The 19,661-nt window shown below is 37.6% G+C and overlaps 1 protein-coding gene and 2 long non-coding RNA genes across 4 annotated transcripts; 2 read left to right on the plus strand and 1 right to left on the minus strand.

Annotated features, from left to right (window-relative positions):
• Positions 1–2,884: 2,884 nt before the first annotated feature.
• Positions 2,885–9,340, minus strand: LOC125378191. Its single transcript, XR_007220057.1, has 3 exons — positions 9,207–9,340; positions 8,871–8,952; positions 2,885–3,354 (listed from the first exon to the last, which is right to left on the minus strand). It is a non-coding gene; the product is annotated as an uncharacterized LOC125378191 (long non-coding RNA).
• A 1,318-nt stretch (positions 9,341–10,658) lies between these two features.
• LOC125378192 lies at positions 10,659–14,071 on the plus strand. Of its 2 annotated transcripts, none has more exons than XR_007220059.1 (4): positions 10,659–10,987; positions 11,470–11,528; positions 12,663–12,741; positions 13,484–14,071. It is a non-coding gene; the product is annotated as an uncharacterized LOC125378192 (long non-coding RNA). The 2 variants fall into 2 exon arrangements; XR_007220058.1 differs by having other exon boundaries at positions 10,664–10,987; positions 12,663–12,734; positions 13,484–14,069.
• Positions 14,072–18,325: 4,254 nt separating this feature from the next.
• LOC124121574 (tryptophanase-like) lies at positions 18,326–19,645 on the plus strand. Its single transcript, XM_046484587.2, has one exon. The coding sequence runs from the start codon at positions 18,326–18,328 to the stop codon at positions 19,643–19,645; it is 1,320 nt and encodes a 439-aa protein (XP_046340543.2).
• The last annotated feature ends 16 nt before the right edge of the window (positions 19,646–19,661 follow it).

Raw genomic sequence — 19,661 nt, forward strand, 5'->3', positions numbered from 1 at the left:
CAAAAATCCCTAAACAAAATACAAAACTGGGCAGACAAATGGGGCTTCTCCCTAAACTCCGAAAAAACGACAGGAATAGTATTCAAACACAAAAATATGAGACGGGCCTCCCCTTTCCTCAAACTAAACAATAAACCAATCATATTTCAAAAGCAAACTAAATTCCTAGGTCTAATCTTCGACGAGCATCTCTCCTGGGATGCTCACGTCCAAAACCTAACCACCAGATGTAGCAAAGATCTAAACACACTAAGATGCCTAACCGGCTCCAACTGGGGAGCCTCTAAAGATACCCTCCTCAGCCTCTACACATCCCTAATCAGATCTAAACTAGACTACGGCTGTGCCATATACGATACCCTAAACGAAACCCTAACCAAAAAACTAGATTCAATACAATATCAAGCCCTCAAACTAGTAACACGTACTCAACATGGCACCTCCCTCACATCACTGCAGGCCCTTACAGGAGAAATGCCACTAAATTTACGTAGACAACACTTAACACTAAACTTCTGGGCAGCATCTCAATCAAACCCCCTTCTCCAAAACATGCTAAACCAAAACATACGTCCCCAAAACCAGGCACTAACTAGAAAACACCCTCTACTCACCCCAATATCCCAACGAATAATAAACTACCATAACGAACACCAAATAGGAAACCAACAACAAAACTGCAAACAATCAAACGTATTCACCCCAAAACTTAAAATCCCCAAAATAGACACATCCCTAGCCAACACAATAAACAAACAAACCGACCCAAACCTAGCTAAAAGCACATCACTAGCTTACATCCATCAAAAATGGCCAAATTGGTGTCACATATACACAGACGGATCCGCTGATCCGATCACAAATCACACAGGTTTCGGAGTCCATATAGCCCAACCAGTCAAAAATACTCAATCCTTCCGACTCCCAAACAACCAATCTATATTCACCGCAGAGCTCATGGGTATCGCCACGGCGCTCCACAGCCATCACACTAAAAACCAAAAAAAAATCTTAATACTCTCAGACTCACTAAGCGGACTTCAGGCCCTCCAAAACAAAAACACCAAAAACCGCCCCAAATTAATAAACCAAATTCTCAAAAGCGTAAACAAACTAACAGAGGCAGGCAAAAACATACAACTTATCTGGATACCAGCTCACGTAGGAATTTACGGGAATGAAAACGCAGACAGAGCCGCAAAACAATCCCTAAAAATACCAGACATAAGCCTTAAGCTACCAATATCTAAAGCAGAAATCAAAAGTATAAACAAACGTAAAATCACCCAAAAATGGCATAACCTCTATCAAAACACAAAAACCCAAATCCTAAAAACCCTCAAAAAACCCCTCACCAAACCAAAAATCCTCCATCCCTCCAAAAAAATCGATAGAATAATCACCAAACTCCAAACAGGACACACCAAACTAAATAACCACCTTCTAAAACTAAAAAAACACGCAAACGGGAAGTGCCCACACTGCACTCACCCAGAAACAATAGACCACGTACTACTACATTGCACCCACTACCTCACACAACGTACAACATTACAAACCAACCTAAATCCAAATAACGCTCTTACCTTAGAAGCAATCCTTAACCCCCAAAATAAAATAGAAAACTTCAAAGCCCTAGGCATTTACCTAACCAAAACAGAACTAATTAACCGTATTTAAAACTTCACTAAACCACCAACACTAAACATCCAAAAAACATCAACTCACCCCCACACACTCCCTTAGTCCCAACCACTCCCCCAAGGCATGTATTCCAAATCTCAAAATTTCAAAACTTTATATAAGCAACCACTAAACCCCCCTCCTTGGTTGCACTCCTCTCGCTACCACTTTTATACCACTAAATGGCCCGGCCGGGCCCGTGTGCGAAATACGCTCCAGTCGGAAAGCGCACGTAAAATCTCCTAATATAAGTAAGTAAGTAAGTAACTTAAGACAATAAAATATCATGAAAATGTGACTACACTTACTTTAGCAGCACGTCTCACAGGATACTACCACAGCAAAAAAAGTGTAGGTTTCCGTCTTCCGGAAACCTTCCGGATACCTACCCATTTTGGATCCGGCCCGGATACCTTCCGGAAATCTTCCAAAAAAAATGTCAAAATTTGGGGGGTGCATTTTGTTCACTTAAGTGTGAAACACATAAAAAAATTAACTTGAAAATACCAAGCAATTTGAAGGTTGTTGAAGGCATCTGGAAGGTTTCCGGAAGGTATCCGGATGCAAATTTTCTTCATGACTTGCTTCTGGTAAATAATGTTAGCCTGTGCATTACAGGTACCTGTTGTAATATTCTGTGTTATTTTAGTTGTATCCAACTGAGATATGTGGGCATGCATTGTTCACAAGTTGTTTTGCGACATGGGTCCAATGTGTGAAGCTTACTGCTGGTGTCCCCCACCATGATATTGTTGCAATATTGCTAAAAGTGGCAAAACAGCATTCTCACTCAGAAAAAATGGAAAGTCATTGGCTATGTGCTTTGGCATTTGGCCCTGGTGAGATAAACAGATTAGTTTGGAACGGTATCAGTACTTATATCGGGACAGTGTAGTTTCATGGAAATATAAAACAGAATACAATTGTCCCAAATTGGTGCATAAGACTAATGGCATCCATAGAAAACACCTAAATAAAGTACAGAAAAAATATCAATGTCATTTGTCTACTAAGGTGGAACTACAACTGTTGTTAAGTGAGCTGTATTTATAGTAGGAAAACATTCAGGGCATTAGTACATTTTATATTTGTTCAGCACCTATGTTATGGCTGATCAGTATTATATTTCTTTATGCTAATGAAACAAAACAAATCATGTTTTTGGATAAAAAAATCTTATTTATTGATTATATAGCATTTCATTGGTACATATCACAAATTGAAATTTGATCAAGCAAGAAGAGGAACTAGCATAAAGTAACCAGTGGTGTTTGCAAGGCCTTACAGAACAGACGCTTCAATGCCATTTTCTAAATAAACAAATTAGTCAAATCTCAGAAGAATTTTATTGAAGAAGAATATCTAAAGTCAATTATGTTTCTGCAGTAAACCACAAAAGTCATTCAGATTTGTATAGTCAGCATCGGTGTACACAAACTGGACATAGTCACAGTGCTTTGGCATAAATTCATTCAGACTTCATTAGTGTCATAATAAAACCACCTACAGTAACACTGGTGTGGCATTATTCATTCAGAATCATCACTTTCTGAGGTGAATCTGTTGGTTGTTATCAGGAGTACTGTTCATCATCCGGCGAGTCCCTTGTCTGAATTGTGTGAGCAAGATCTTCTTAAATGTAGCTGGTGTCAGATTGTGAAATCCAGGTACCTGAAACATTTCATAACATCTTTAGAAACTTGTTAATCAAAAGTTATGAAACACACACATATTTACAAATGTTTAAAGTTGTTTTCTCGAACTGTGAGGTATTGACAATTTATCTTGCAACTGATATTTAACCAATCTTTGAACATTTAAATAAGCCATTGCAAACAGAAAAGTGTTCTAAAACAATACCACAAGGTTCACCTGAATTTTGCTTGAATGTTTGCATTACATCAAAATGTAAGGAAGGGTAAACAAGACTATGCAAAACTAGGGTTACATAGGTTCTTATACATAAATACATAAATGCAACTATTCATAATTATCAAAACACATGTCATGTAAGTGATCTCAAAATACAACATAATGAGCGAGTGAGTTGGTATAGTTTCATGCAGCTTGTTAGCAATGTTCCAGCTATGGGCTTCACACATTGTACCCATGTGGTGAATTGAACCCGGGTTTCAGAGACTGTTTCACCCACTAGGCTACCCTTGCACACCAAATACAAAAGAAAGTATATTAGGAATTCAGACAATAGATATTCTCACCAAATTCATTAATTCATTAATGGAAGCTATATTGAAATTCAAATTTTGACAAATTAGGATGACACTGTAGAAGCATTTATCTAAGTTATTATGGATATTTAATATCTACCGTTAATTGGTAGTCCATCATAGACAGTGATAAGAAATTCAACTGAAAAGTACAACGTGAACCATCAACTAAAAACTATGTATATTACATTAAAGGGGCCGGTCATGTATTACCGGTATGCTCTCGTTCATTTTTTGACACATCCCTCCCAGAAAGAAAATGCAAAGCACTTTATATTTTATTGTCCATTTTGTCAAAAGCCTCCCCTAGAGACTCTCACATTTTGGGGTGACCCTCCCTGTTTGTTCTGATCTGAATTCAAATATTCATGACTCATTATCATATTTTATAATTTATCCTATCTTTTTTGAAATTAACTAAATGAAGATTAACAATAACATGCAAATCTGCCAAAATATTGGCCTGGCAAAGTTTAAATTAATCATAATTACTGTTATAAAGTTTCGGATCCATCATCTGTTTCTAAATACAGTGAAACCCAACTTTGACTTGTGTGGCAATGTTGTATCATCTACCCAATGTTCTTTATGCATTGATATGCATCTGCACAGAGTGGTCAAAGTCCTTGTCTGACACATAGTGTGCTACACAGGAGACATCAGTTTGTGTCTAGCCAAACTGTCTGATAATCTCAAGGGCTGCCTTGGTAGCATCAAGGGATGTAGCTAATCCTAAATAAACATAAAACAAGTGACATCATCTCTTCTACAGGACACATGATCAAAGCCTGCCCCACCTTTGATGTTTATTACCTTGCTACTCTAAAAACAGCTAATTAGCAAAATGAACTCAATGTCAACTCATTGTGGACTAGGGATTAACAGGGCAATTAGTGTCGGGTGGGTATTAGTACTTGCAAATGTCTGTTAATTACTTAATTGAGTAGTGACGGCTTAGTCAGTTGTGCCTTTACAACCACGCTGACTGCTATTCAACTTATCGAGTCAGTTTACTATGTAACACGCTTCTTGGGACCAAGGAAATGTATCTTGCTGGATAACAGTTTATTCTAATTTATCAGAGATCAGAAATAATAATAATGACGTTTTTGATGTGCATTTCTTTGTTGTGTTCACTAGGATGATTAGTAGTGATGGTGTTTGAATTATTAGACACTATTTATTCCAAAAGAGGAATAGGGTTGGTGAAGAGGCAAAGCTTATTTGAACAACATATACATTGAATAAACAGAAACCGTACAAAAAAACAGATTAACTGTATCTACAGTTGAAACTATCATGATGCAAATTTTCACTGAATCAAAGTCATATCTTTTCAAGACTCAGATCAGGTTGTAGTGATTGAAGGTCACATAAAACTTGCTAATTTCAAATCACTCATCCCGCACTTATGATTTGGTTTGTTGTTTTATGCCGCACTCAAGCAATATTCCGGCTATATGTAAATAATCGAGTCTGGACCAGACAGTCCAGTGATTGACATCATGAGCATCGCCCCACACAATTGGGATCAATGACATGCATCAACCAAGTCACCGAGCCTGATCGCCACCTGATGGCGTTAGTCAACTCTTTAGACAAGCATTGTCGCCCGTTAAGGAAAGTATTTGGTTACTTTATATTTGTGTGTCCCAATTACGCCATTATTAGAAATAAAATGTATTATACACATGAATATGATATAAAAATGGCAAATATGGTTGACAATATGAGCATTGATCTAAGCATTTGGAGCAGAATTGTGAATATTCACCTAATGAAGGAGTAAGTATATACTCCGAAATGTTGTGATCATCATAATAAAGAAGTTGACATTAATACATTCTCCACCTTTAAGTCCTTATGTGTATAACTTGTAAATAACGTTCATAGACTTCAGGAGTTTATCTGTGATATATGTGTGCACTTAAATAATTCACTGCATCCTTACCTGAGGCAGGAATAGATAATAGGCAGGAACAGAAAAAAAATAGTCAAAGTTATAGCCAAATACAGGTATTTGAAGATTTTCAGTTGTGGCGACACTTTCAGTGAAACCCATACAGTATTTGATTTGTAGTAGTTAACGGCTCTGGTATTTTCTGTCTGTAACTGTAAACAAGTTCCGAAATTGTAGCGAGCAACTGCCCAGACATAAGGAGGAACAAGATGACATAGATATTAACCCATTTGTAAACTGTACAGCTTGAAGTATGTTTGTTGCCACATATCAATAAAATAGTTCCATATTGGCGGATTTATTTGTTGTAATGTAAGGGCAGAAATAGCATCAGTTATTACTGACAAATATCCCTTGTAAAACCTTTCAACATTTTCAAATGACACATCGAAAGGCCATTGTGAAAAATAGTAATCTGACAGCACCATGTTAGGATTCTTAAATACAGTTTCAGCTTGACATTGAGTACTTTAAACTTTAAAGTGAAAAATACATTCACAACAAGTGAGCTGTGTCTGCCAATCAGAGTCGGTGAGTAAATTGGAGTAGGGGACTAATTTCGAAGGTAAACTTGTTTCAACGTTTAACAACTACATGTATTTGTGTTTGTATAAGACGATGTGTGTTTAATTCCATATATTTTACTTCAAAGCATGTTATCACAATAAATTGAGTCGGGTATAGGATAAGTTGGAGTAGAGGCTAATTTCTAATGTAAACTTGTTTTAACATTTCACAATTATTGGTCTTTGCAAGTTATCAATCCAAGTTTAATTTCATTTATTTTACCAAGGTAAAAAAAAAATAAGGTATCATTTTCGTCAAGTAATAATCGCCGTTTTCGCTTTCGGCAAGTATTTCGCCAGTCAGTGCCGTTTTGCTAAGGTGTCGTTTCAGCTATAACCCGCTTATTGCACATTATAAGTTTCAATTTATATTTAAAATCATTTTAACCACTGAATAAGTAAAAAATGAAATAAAAGCATATAGAAAATAAACAAGCACTTGTTATAAAATGTGCATCCGCAGGCAATATTTATAAGATAATCCTGCATGTAGCTGTGGCCATCACACTGAAGATGCACTTCACTCCTTTCTCATATGCCCAAATTACAATGATTTAAGACAGAATATGTACTATTATGTTAAGGGATATGATCTAAATTCAATTCTATTAGGTAATCCTGAAAGGACGTCAAAAATAAACTTAGAAATTCTTAAATCAGTACAAGACTACATTCAGCTATCCAATAGGTTTTGTGATTTTACATAGCATCTTAAATTTATAATACTATTCCTTGCCGTATATTGCAGTACACTATTACTACTAAAAATGCGACCTGACAGCGCCGACAACGTAGTTTCTATAATAAGAACATGTATATAATTGTATTCCTTGACTGTACTTTTGTCATATCATATTGTATTCTAATTCTGGAGCGGTATTCAAATAAGTTTTTGCTTGTTTACCCATCCAGTTCACAAGTTGTGAAATTAATATGTTTAAAACAATATTTAGTAAACAAATAATTAAAACTTATGCAACAACATAGCGTGTGGAGACGATAGACCACTGAAAAGAGCATATATATGCACATCCAATGACCCCTGACATCACAAGGCATTGTTTTGCCAGTGTGTCAGGCAACAGAATACTACGAATTACACCACAGGGTACTGTGACCTGTTTGAAAAGTTAGGTACTGTATTCTAAAGGTAGGCCCAAAATTCTAGACAATCCAGTGATTGATATTGTGAACATCAATCCACACTGTTAGATGGTTACTGTCAGATGCCATGAACCAGGTCACCGAGCCTGATCACCTGATCTATTGGGTTATCTCTTATGGGTGAGGCTAAAACGACACCTCGGCAAAATGTCACTGATTTCTCGGACGAAAACAGCACCTTGTTTTGGCAAAAAGGGCTACTAATTGTTGTCTGTTATCTGGAGAGACATGTTGATTCCTGGCCGAAAGATATATAAATGAAATTTCTATAAAATTACTATTTATTTCCTACTTACTAAAATAAATATGACATATATAGTATACCTGTTGTCCAGTTTCTTGACATTTTCGCCAGACTCAGTTTCAGCTTGACATTGAGCTAATCTGAGTAAAGCTACTTAAGACTTCAATGCATGTGATCTTTCAATGATAAGTTTAGTTGCACCTCCCAATCAGAATCATGAGTAAATTTGAGCAGAGGCTAATTTCTAATGTAAACTATTTTTAGGTGATTAACATCTAACAATTATTTGTGTTTGCAAGTTTAATTGCATTTATTTGACTTCAAAGAAATCAAAGTATATTATATTTTCACAATAAGTTTAGTTGCATCTCCAAATCAGAGTCGGCGAGTAGATGCTAGTTTTTAATGTAAACCCTTTTGAACATTAGCAAGGATTAACATAAGTTAGGTAGATTGCTTATCCTACAAAAATTAAATCACACATTTACTAACATATATAAAACAGAATAAGTGGCTTACAGAAGATAAATAACTTTAATACGTGATCAATATTATTAACATATTCCTTACCTGAATCAGAGACCATATAACAGTCTATGTATTATGGTCTCTGTCTGAATTTCTCAGTTATTTGTGTTTACAAGTGACCATGCAAGTTTAATTTCATGTATTCGGGCATATTCAGACCGAAGGTAAAAAAAATAACAAGGTGCTGTTTTCACCAGGCAATAGTAGGCAAGGTGCTATTTCCCTTTATAGTATAACCCTCTCTTACAACTAGCATAGGTTGATGGGGACCAATTCCAACCCGGAATCCCCACAAGAGTGGGTATGGTTTTACGCTGTTTTTAGCAATACCACAGCAAGGGACACCTGACATAGACTTCACACATTGTACCCATGACAAGAATCGAACCTTTGTCTTCAGCACTTCAACCACTAGGCTACCCCACCGCCAAAATTCCCAACATGATAAAGTTGTCATCACGTTATTCTTCAACAAGTTCAAGTGAAAATATCCATACCTTTCAAATGTCTTATCTTCCACTTCACAATGTTCACTGTTGCAAAACTCCTGTCATTTAATTTGTTCTTGATTCTTCACACCTGCAAAAGTAAGTTTAGTCGGTACGGTATGAACTAAAAAAATGAGACACTTTAGAGTATCTAGATAAAGGAATATAAGTAAGCAAACATATTTCTACATCATACACATTAGCAAGGATTAACATAAGTTAGGTAGATTGCTTATCCTACAAAAATTAAATCACACATTAACTAACATATATAAAACAGAATAAGTGGCTTACAGAAGATAAATAACTTTAATACGTGATCAATATTATTAACATATTCCTTACCTGAATCAGAGACCATATAACAGTCTATGTATTATGGTCTCTGTCTGAATATGTCACGTCTTCAGCTCCCTGCAATCGAGGTTGTGAAACATTTCTGCTGTAGGAATATTACATCCGCTGGGATATCCCTTGTCACACTGTATTCCATACACCTAGTCTGTCTTACAGACCCTGATACAAATATATATCAAATACAGCCCATGCAAGTCTATAATGTTTGGCAAGTCTAGATCACTGCAGTATCAGGGTCTGTACAAATCTGCTGAATTCACAAGTGAGCACAGAGCTTGTAATTATCAGTAAATCTCTAGCTGCCATTAGTGTTTAGTATTAGGATGTGGCGAACCTCGTCCCCCCACTCCCCAAGACCCCTGACTGAGACAAGACCTCCCGCTCCCGCTCCGGCCCTGCCAACTCACTCTGGCCAGACAACATGTGGGATTATATTGGAGACTTAGTGACATATATAAATTCTAGTTTCTTAACTTGTTTCATTGTTACCCTGGTGTGGAGAGAGGAGGATTTCTAAAGGTTTTACATTGCTGTTTAAGAATAATTGCCATTCTTCTTTTCTGCTTGTAAGAATGAATAGGAAAATGGATGAGCTTATTGCTTCATCACTGATGAAACCAAACAGAGCATACGTCCAAATCAAAAGACAGTCATTGAAGGTATTTAAATGGTAAAGATGTGTTGTTTAGCTCTCCAACCGGGAGAGGAAAATCGTTGACATTTGAACTTTCTCCCTATTTATACAAGGCAGTTGAAAATGCAAGCCATGCTACCGTCATTGTTGTGTCACTCTTGATCGCACTTATGAAGAAACAAACTGAGAAATGTGTGTCATTAGGACTCATACTGTGTAGCTGAATAATGTCGCACAGAAGGCAACACTGACGAATGATGACAGTCTGGTATCTACCATAGAGAAATTGACTGTCGATGACATAAGGGATGGATGAGGTCAAGTTGTTTAGCCATGGGAATCACACTAAATGCTGCCCCTAAGCTTGTACCCAAGCTTGCTCTCAAAATAGATTCCTGGACATTTGATACTTACTGCCCTCTAAACTGACCCCCCTGCTTCCACTGGGAGGGTTGTGTGTTTGGGGAGAGGTGGTGGGGGCAATAAAATTTCCTGTCACACACACTTTCAATGGCACGCCAGTGATGGGTGATAGGATCATTTACACGTGTCATAAAATTCCAAGAAATTATAGCTCTGCAGATTTGTTTAGTCTCTGAAAATGAAGAGAGTCACTGGGCTCCTTTTTATTATATTTTTATTAAGATAACTGAACAACTGTTTTTTTATGTACGATATGTTCATTTCAGAGACTAGATTTTAGTCTATCCATACACCACATATATCTACTTCCTAATACACACTGTCGAAATCCCCGCGGCTCCCAATATTGCCTGCATGACCTGTAATCGGCCAACCTCGACTCTTTCCGTAACTGCTGCAGAAATGACCGCTCGTCATTTGTGACCAACTCGTGTTATTCCGGGACAAGCAAGTCTACCCATAATTCCCTGTATGACCGAGGGCGCCATTTTGGAACACAAATGTAAACAAACACTTAAACCTCGTGTAATCGATGTACACCGTGATGCTTGATTGCGATATGCTTACCTCGTGTATCAATACATTGTTCTCAATCACCTCTAACACGGAAATCCCGGTCGAAATCCACCTGAGCCATCCACAACGAGGACGTCAAGTATTTCGAAAACTCGATTGGCAGCCGAAGGAAGGAAGAGCAGCTTGCAGATGCCAGGTACGTAGCAGGGCTTCGAGACATAATGTTCCATGATTTCTATACAGAGATCTTATGGAATGGATTGATTTAGATATTTGGGCAGATATTTTCCTGATCTCCATGTTACTACTGTAAACGTCAAGGGCCTTTTAGTTTTGTTGTTTTCGGAAACCCTTTGTTATTATTATGATCAAGTGTTTGTTGTGACATGGTATTTCTATTTGGGCTTGCATAAGAGCTACAGGTGCAGGACTTTTAAGGGTCGTGTCCTTATTCTCATAACGCTGGGATTTGATGATGAGGGTTAGTTACCAAGGGTACAAATCTGGCAAAGTGCATGTCAAACAAAATGTGGCATTCAATTCCAATCATGTGTTGCCACCTGAACCGCCTGAAAGTGAGATATGGATCACAATGAATAATGACAGCTTATCAACCTTTAACAAATTCACACTGAAACATTGAAAGGATAAAGACAAGTTAGTTGTTTTCTGTTTCAGCATGTTCAGGGTTTGTGGGGAGGTTCACAGACATCCTCAGGGAGGATACCAAGTATTGAGTGAGTATTTTTGTTTGTGATAAATACAAACTACATGTATTCATCATGGTATATTTCAATGCAATGTGAAACATCACACTCACAATAGTCCAGCTCTGTGATGGCAGCCTGTAAATAATTGAACATGGACCAGGCAATCTAGTGATTGTTATTATCAGCAAAGATCCATGCCCTCAGAGTATGATGACAACCTAGTCTGACCACCCAATTCATTAGTTGATTAGTGTTTGCAGCGGTAGGAACTAACACTTTCAGTCCACTAGTCCTAACATGATAGCATATAGCAAAACCTTTAAAATGTCAAAATGACTAGTGCCAATTTCTAACCCTAGTGTTTGTGTGTGTATGTATGAGTGTATTTAGGTTGGTTTGTTGTTTAACGCCACACTCAGCAATATTCCAGCTATATGACGGCGGTCTGTAAATAATCGAGTCTGGACCAGACAACCCAGTGATTGATATCATGAGCATCGAGCCACGGAATTGAGATCCCATGACATGCATCAACCAAGTCAGCGAGCCTGACCACCCGATCCCGTTAGTCGCCTTTTACGACAAGCATAATGGCCTTTTACGGCAAGCATGGGTTGCTGAAGACCTATTCTACCCCGGAATCTTCACGGGTCGAGTGTATTTAACTTAAATCATGAATCTTATGCTTGTTTCTCCGTGCTTTTACAATGTAACCCAAATTTTCTCGGGAATAATAAAGTATTCTCTTATTTATATCATTTCTGAACAAAGTGTCATATCAACATGATCAAGGTTAGATCTCTGTCAAAACAGTGCCATGGAAAAGCCAAACAAATAGCCTAGAAATAAAAGTAAATACTGCATTGCATTAATCTGCATTTCAAGAAAATTTGGCAATAATTCATGGAATGACATTCACCTCGAACAAGTTATTTCCTATGTAATGTATGTGTTGAATGACCCTGACTTTGTTGTCAAAATATTGTTTTGACATTTGTTAAATATGGGGATAAATGTCATCTCTGAATGTTTGACATGAATTATTATGATTAGGGTAGTTCTAAGTCGGAATCACAACCGGGGTCTTTTCATTTGAATCAAATGTACAACATGTACAGTTTGGACATTTTTCTGTGATGTGAATGCTACTTATGTTTGTAGAATGTCCGGATGAATAAAAGAGACAGTCATCTGTGCAGCATCAATGCAAAGAAAGACCATAGAAGAGCAACAGTGAGTGGTAAATATTTTGAAATTCTGTTTGGTTCATATGGTTTTTTTGCAAATATGTCTTCAGTTTGTTCCTTATCGCTGTGGGCACGGATGTCCTATTATCTAAGGCACTACAATTTTCTGTGCAGAGTTGCATCTCTTGGGCTTAGCAGAAACCTATAGTCATGGGTTCAAATCCTGGTTCTCCCCGATTATGTTGCTAGGTTTGTCAGCATTATACACATGCTCGTGGGATTCATCAATGACCTGCATCACTTAGGGCTTTCTTCCCACATCAAGCTAACATGCGGTGATATATCTGGAATACTGTTCAAAGCAGTGTTAAAGCCAACTCATTTATTTAACACTGCATCCAGCAATAGTTTGGCTATATGACAAGGATTGTAAATATATATTTTTCCATGTTGATGAGTTGAAACAATCACTAAATGACATCTCTTAAAAAGATTCCCAGCATTCCAAACCTAATTAATAGATAAGGTTGTGGTTGAGTAGGCTCATTGATTGCATGTAATCATACCACAGTGATGTGGGATATTGTCCATAATAGTTATCATTGGATGTCTGGACCGAGTTCATAACATTAGTCACTGGTTTGTCTGGTTGAGATTTGAGATGTGATTATCTTAAATGTTTAGCATATAACAAGACTCACATATGACAACTTAAGTGATTTTGCTGCCTTCTATCTGTAAGTACATGTGGCAACAATTGTTTGATTGCTAAAATCTTTTTACATAATGCTGCAGAAACTGAAGTCCTGCTTGAGATCCCTGGATGAGTATTCCAGGTTGACAGTCTGGAAGGACGAGACAAGGGAGTCCTAAACAGAGGCTGCACCCCTTCAGATATCAGAGGTGATTTGCAGACAGCGATGACGAGGGTCCTGTTATTTCAATGGAGGCCGACCGAGAAGTTGTATGCCAAATGGTACTGGGACACACAAAGGCTGGTCTGGCTAATGTGAGAAGACCAACCAATGCCAAGCTGGAGTGGAATTCTTCCAGGACATTCAGGAAATTCTTGTCTTGAGCCATATGGTAAACACTTGAAAGGAATGATAAATGGGACTTATTGTCTTTAAATGTGGACCCAAACACCAAATGGAAAGTTCACAATTCTACTAACACAATGCAGCAGAGATAGAGTCCAACTGGTATCCCCTCATCCTGGTTCCTGTTCATCAATGGCAATATAGAAAGAAAAGGAGGATTGAGGGAAAGTAAGTTCTCTGAACTGGTGAACATAATCCGTAGGTACTGTCAAGCGAACAGTTATCACACTCTGTCATGAGTATTGAAGAATAGGATGAAATTGCATACTGCATCAGGAACCATCATGTGAACACTGTTCAATGTGCTATATACTATAGGCATATGAATAAAAGAAATTGATAATTTGATTGTTGCTTATGTTTCATTCGCCAGCTGTGTAAATGGGGATGTTTCATGATTTTGCCTCAGTTTAATAGCCACACTTATCTTATGAAACCATGCATTGCTTGGGCATCTCAAGATAAACAACACATGTTTCCTTTGCTCTGAAAACGTCTGCTGACACATTGATCTGTTATGTCAAAGGTCAAAGTCACAACCAGACAAAAAGTTTGTTTGTGGTCTAACTCTTCCTTTGGACAGGGGTCGAAGTTGGAAAAAGGTCGTGTGTGATCTATATATACTACATTTTCCCCTAAATTGCCTTTTCCGCAGAAGTCTTAGTATCTCTTATACATATACTGGTTACATTACTTCCATATTTTGGTCAATGATATGTTGAATTCTACCTAAGGACTGCATATTTGGTTTATGTGCTGGATAGCTCTTTGAAATGTTTTTGAAATATTTATCACTGATATTGAAGGTCAAATTCACAGTCAAAAGTGATAACTCTTGAAGGGTTGAAGTGTAAGATCAAGGCAATAGTGAAGGGGTCATTCATAAAGTATTTCTGCAATTATAACTAAAATGCCTATTTCTGGAGATATTTGTGAAGTATTAAGCACATAGTTGTTATATTATTTGAATACACATATATGTGCAGTGGTTACAACTCCAGTGTCAAATTAACTCTCAATCCCTTTTAATAAAAGAATTCACAGAAACTGAGGAAGAGCTTACTGTAGTACCATAAAACTAGGGTTAGGCAAATTTCAATGAAGTTAGTATTTTGGATATAACAAGTACATGTACCGTTACAAATAGTCTTACCCCGGTATTATCATCTCACTAGGACTAAAGGCCCAAGTGAGCACATTGTCAATGACTTTTTCTTTTTCTCAGTACAAACTGGAAGTCTGGACATGAAATTTAAGGATATCATTATACGAGAACTGATGTTTGTTCATTAAATAGCATTAACATCTGAAAAGGACAATATATGAAATTGAACAATTGTCTTCTCCAAAAATGTTTTAGAAGGATATTTACCATTAAAGTAACCCAGACTATTACAACAGCTACCTGTAATGCACAGGCTAACATTTTTTACCAGAAGCAAGTCATGAAGAAAATTTGCATCCGGAAACCTTCCGGAAACCTTCCAGATGCCTTCAGCAACCTTCAAATTGCTTGGTATTTTCAAGTTATTTTTTTTATGTGTTTCACACTTAAGTGAACAAAATGCACCCCCCAAATTTTGACATTTTTTTTGGAAGGTTTCCGGAAGGTATCCGGGCCGGATCCAAAATGGGTAGGTATCCGGAAGGTTTCCGGAAGACGGAAACCTACACTTTTTTTGCTGTGTACGTTCTATGAACTAGGGGACTACTTCTTTGAGTTGCTTACTTCATCCATGGATGTACTTCTCGGAGGCACTGGCTCGGAATCGACAATCAGAAGTTTTCCTTTCTTAAAATAAGGCTTCTTGTTAGAGTTCTTCAGATCCCTCAGGGTTTGACGCTGCAGGCAGGATGAGTTCATTGGCCATATCATATACCATATCCACAAAATGTAACTTTATTTACGTAGGCTTATTGCCCATATTTTCATATCGAAAGAATGAAGCCTCTCAATAAATTGGTGTTTATTGCTCGATCTTATATGTTTGGTAACCCTTCAGCATGTCATCGATCCCAATTGGGTGGATCGATGCTCGTGATATTAATCACTGGACTATCGGGTCCAGACTCGATTTTTTACAGACCGCCGTCATATAGCTGGGATATTGCTGAGTGCGGCATTAAAGAACAAACCAACCAACCAACCAATCTACCAACCAACAAATATTCAATGTGGATTTCGGAAAAATCGAAGTACTGTTGACCATTTACTGCGGCTAGAGTCTATTTTTTAAAATGAAGTTATTAATCTTTTTCGATTCAGAAACAAAACATATGACACTGCTGGGAAACGTGGTATTTTAAAAGATTTGCATGACTGTGGATTGAGAGGCCGTTTGCCTCAATTCATATCCATTTTTTTTATTAGAGAGGTAATTTCAAGTTCGTGTGGGTTCAACCCTGTCTGATCATCATAATCAGGATCAGGGTGTCCTTACAGGGCAGCATTGTTTCTTTTTGTATATGTCGTTCAGTATTAAAATAAATAGTCTTTCAAAATTTTAAACAATTCAATTGATGGATTACTTTTTGTGGATGATTCTAACATATCATTTCATCGCAAAACATGCATATTATCGAAAGACTATTCCAACTGTGTTTAAATAAGATAAATAAATGGTCGTTAGAAAATTGTTGTAAATTTTATAAATCCAAAACAAATTGTATACACTTGTGTAGGAAATACAAACCTCATGATGACCCAGAGTTAGTTTGAGACAGCACTCCGTTTATAATTGTAAAAGAGGCCAATTTCTTTCGTATTATGTTTAATCATCATTTAACCTTTTTACCACACATAGAACATTTGAAAAATAAAAGCCTAAAGGCCCTTGGCCTTCTGAAAGTCGTTTCAAATTCAAACTGCACTTATTTCCCCTAAATTTGATATTGGTTCCACCATATATGGTGGAGCCTAAAAAAGTAATTAAAGTATCAGATAATATTCATCATCAAGGCCTGAGGTTTTGCCTTGGAGCCTCCAGAACATCAATAGTCAGTATACGGAGACTGATTAGCCATAAAAAAACAACGTCAAATAAAACTCTCATAACAATATCTCACAAAACTCTATTCCAATCCATCTATTCCTTCATATAACTGCGTTCTTAATCCTCTTCTCAAGGACATGTTCTATAAAAAAAAGTCGTCCATTATTCCACCACTTGGAATAAGAATCAAACCTGCCATTTCTGCTGCCATTCTTCAAAATATAGCTCCAACTCGGCTTTTGTTCTCTCCCCCATGGCAGTTGGTACACCCTGTTGACCTGTCCCTAACTAAACTGACGACATCAGAAACAAACCAACTTATCAACCAACAAGAATATAATCAGTTGCGGAACACATATAACACTTACAAAATCTATATTTACAGATGGATCCAAAGATGGTGACGCAATTGCCAGTGCCATTGTCATCGATATTGCCAAACCATATTTCAATTTTTACAGCATAATCAACCGCAATTTTAACAGCTCTTAAATTAATAAATCCCCAGTCTAAACATAAACTGTTCATACTCTTTTACGATTTCCTTTCCTGACTTCAGGCCATTCAGACCATTTCCTATGAACATCCACTTTTATGTGGAATTATAGAATTACATAACGATCTTGCTACTGGCCAATACGACATCGTCTTTTGTAAGCTATCTGGCCATGTTGGAATCGTTGGTTACTTGGGTTGTCAGTCCAGATTTGAAGAGGTCATGACACAATGTCGTATTGGCCAAAGCAGATATACACACAAAAATATTTATTGAAAGGCGAGGATTTTGTATCCCTAGTGATGAGAGAATCCTGCTTGACTGAATTGATTTTGCCATCACAAGGGATAAATATTTCAAATCATCATCTCTCAAGGATCTGTTTAATAGTATTAGTTCTCATTTAATTATTGGATTTTTAGAAAATTGAATTGTCCGAAATATTTGGATTGATATGTTTTATACAAAATCTAAACATTTTAAAATTGTTAGATGATAGTTGCAACTGAGATTGTGAGTGGCTGTATTCTTGAAAGGGGTTAAAATACTGTAAAATTAATGTCCCCCCAGGGCTATCCCATTTTATAATCGTAGATTGTTTTGTTAGTTTTAATTAATAGTTAAGATGGACTATAATCGGCAGCGGTGGTGAAAATTCTGCTGGGGAACCGTGCAGGAAGTAGAATTGTCGAAAGTCTAGATCTCCACGGCCCAAGTATGATGGCCTAACTTTTGTTGCTGGCGATCTCCATCTCGTTTTTATCATGTTTTGTTATGCATAGTGGTTTCTTTTTTATGACTTCATACTTGTTTTTAAATATTTTTCTGTGATAATGCTAGTTCTTTTACTGGCCGTCTGTAGCCAGTTTTTATTAGTCAAAATGAATTTATTATGTTTAACCTTGATAGTCACGATATGGCAGTAATATTGCCGATGTAACTTTAAATTTTAACTCACTCACTCAATTGTTCCTCATGTAATTCAATTCAAACAAAATAAAACTTTTCACTTTCCAGAAGGTCATTCATGGAGCCCTTCCGCATTAAGATGGTGGAACCATTGCCAAACCCAACCAGAGAAGAACGCTTGAAAATTCTACATGAAAGCGGCTACAATCCGTTCCAGATCAAAGACAAGTATGTAACTTTTGACCTTTGGAGTGATTCCGGCATGGCTTCAATGAGCCAACACCAGTGGGCTGCCATGGTGGATACAAGCGAAGGTTGCATCAATCCCGAGAGCTTTGACACTTTTGTTGATAGCATCAAACGTTTAACTGGATTTCCATACATTCTTCCCGTTCACCAAGGCAGAGCAGCAGAACATATTCTCTTCTCAGTTCTAGCTAGGCCAGGTCTCACTGTATTCAGTAACACAATGTATATCACAGGGCGTACAAATGCTGAACTCAGTGGAGCGATAGTGGTAGATGTTCCTTGCAAACAAGTTGTAGGTGGAAACTTCAATGGAGATCTTGACTGTGCACGGTTACAGGAAGAGCTCAGAGAGGTGGATGCAGGCAAGGCTATTGTCATCTTGACCCTAACCAGCAACAATCAAGCAGGACAGCCAGTATCCATGGCAAACATCAAACATGTTTCTGAAATCTGCAAGATGCATGATATCCCTCTGTTTATGGATGGATGTCGTTTTGCAGAAAATGCATATTTCATCAAAACACGAAGCAAGATGTATCAAGATGTTCCCGCAAGAGATATAGCTCTGGAAATGTTCTCCTACTTTGATGGAATGTACATGTCTGCTAAAAAGGATGGATTGTGTAACATTGGTGGCTTTTTCGCCACTCGACTCTCTGATATATACGGAAAATTCAAAAGACGAATGATCTACATTGAGGGAAATTCGAACCACGGTGGGTTATCTAGCCGGGATATGGAAGCTGTAGCTAGAGGTCTCTGGGAAGGAACGGATGACAGGTATCTAAAGTACAGAATTGAAAGCTTGTCCACGTTTGGTGACATCTTGAAGAAGGCCGGCGTCCCATTAGTTGAGCCAGTAGGAAGTGCCATCTACATCAACGCTGCCAAATGTTTACCCCACATTCCCACAGAGCAGTATCCAGCTTGGGCCCTGCACTGTGCCCTGTATGTAGAAGGTGGCATACGATGTAAACATCTCCATGATGTCTTGAAAGTCGATGATACCAACGAACGGGAGAATCCCCAGCAACAGCACTTTATCAGACTCAGCATACCAAGGAGGACGTACACCTTGTCTCATCTCATACACATAGGAGATGTGTTCAAGAGCACTTTGGAGGAAAGGGGGAGTATTTCTGGTGTGTGTATCAAGAGCCCTTCTGAACATTATTTCTCAGCTGTCATGGAGCCAGTGAGGAAACGTTAGGTTCTTTATTCATACG

This window comes from Haliotis rufescens, unplaced genomic scaffold, assembly GCF_023055435.1.
Source record: "Haliotis rufescens isolate VD_foot unplaced genomic scaffold, xgHalRufe1.0.p SCAF_116, whole genome shotgun sequence".
Lineage (NCBI taxonomy): Eukaryota > Metazoa > Mollusca > Gastropoda > Lepetellida > Haliotidae > Haliotis > Haliotis rufescens.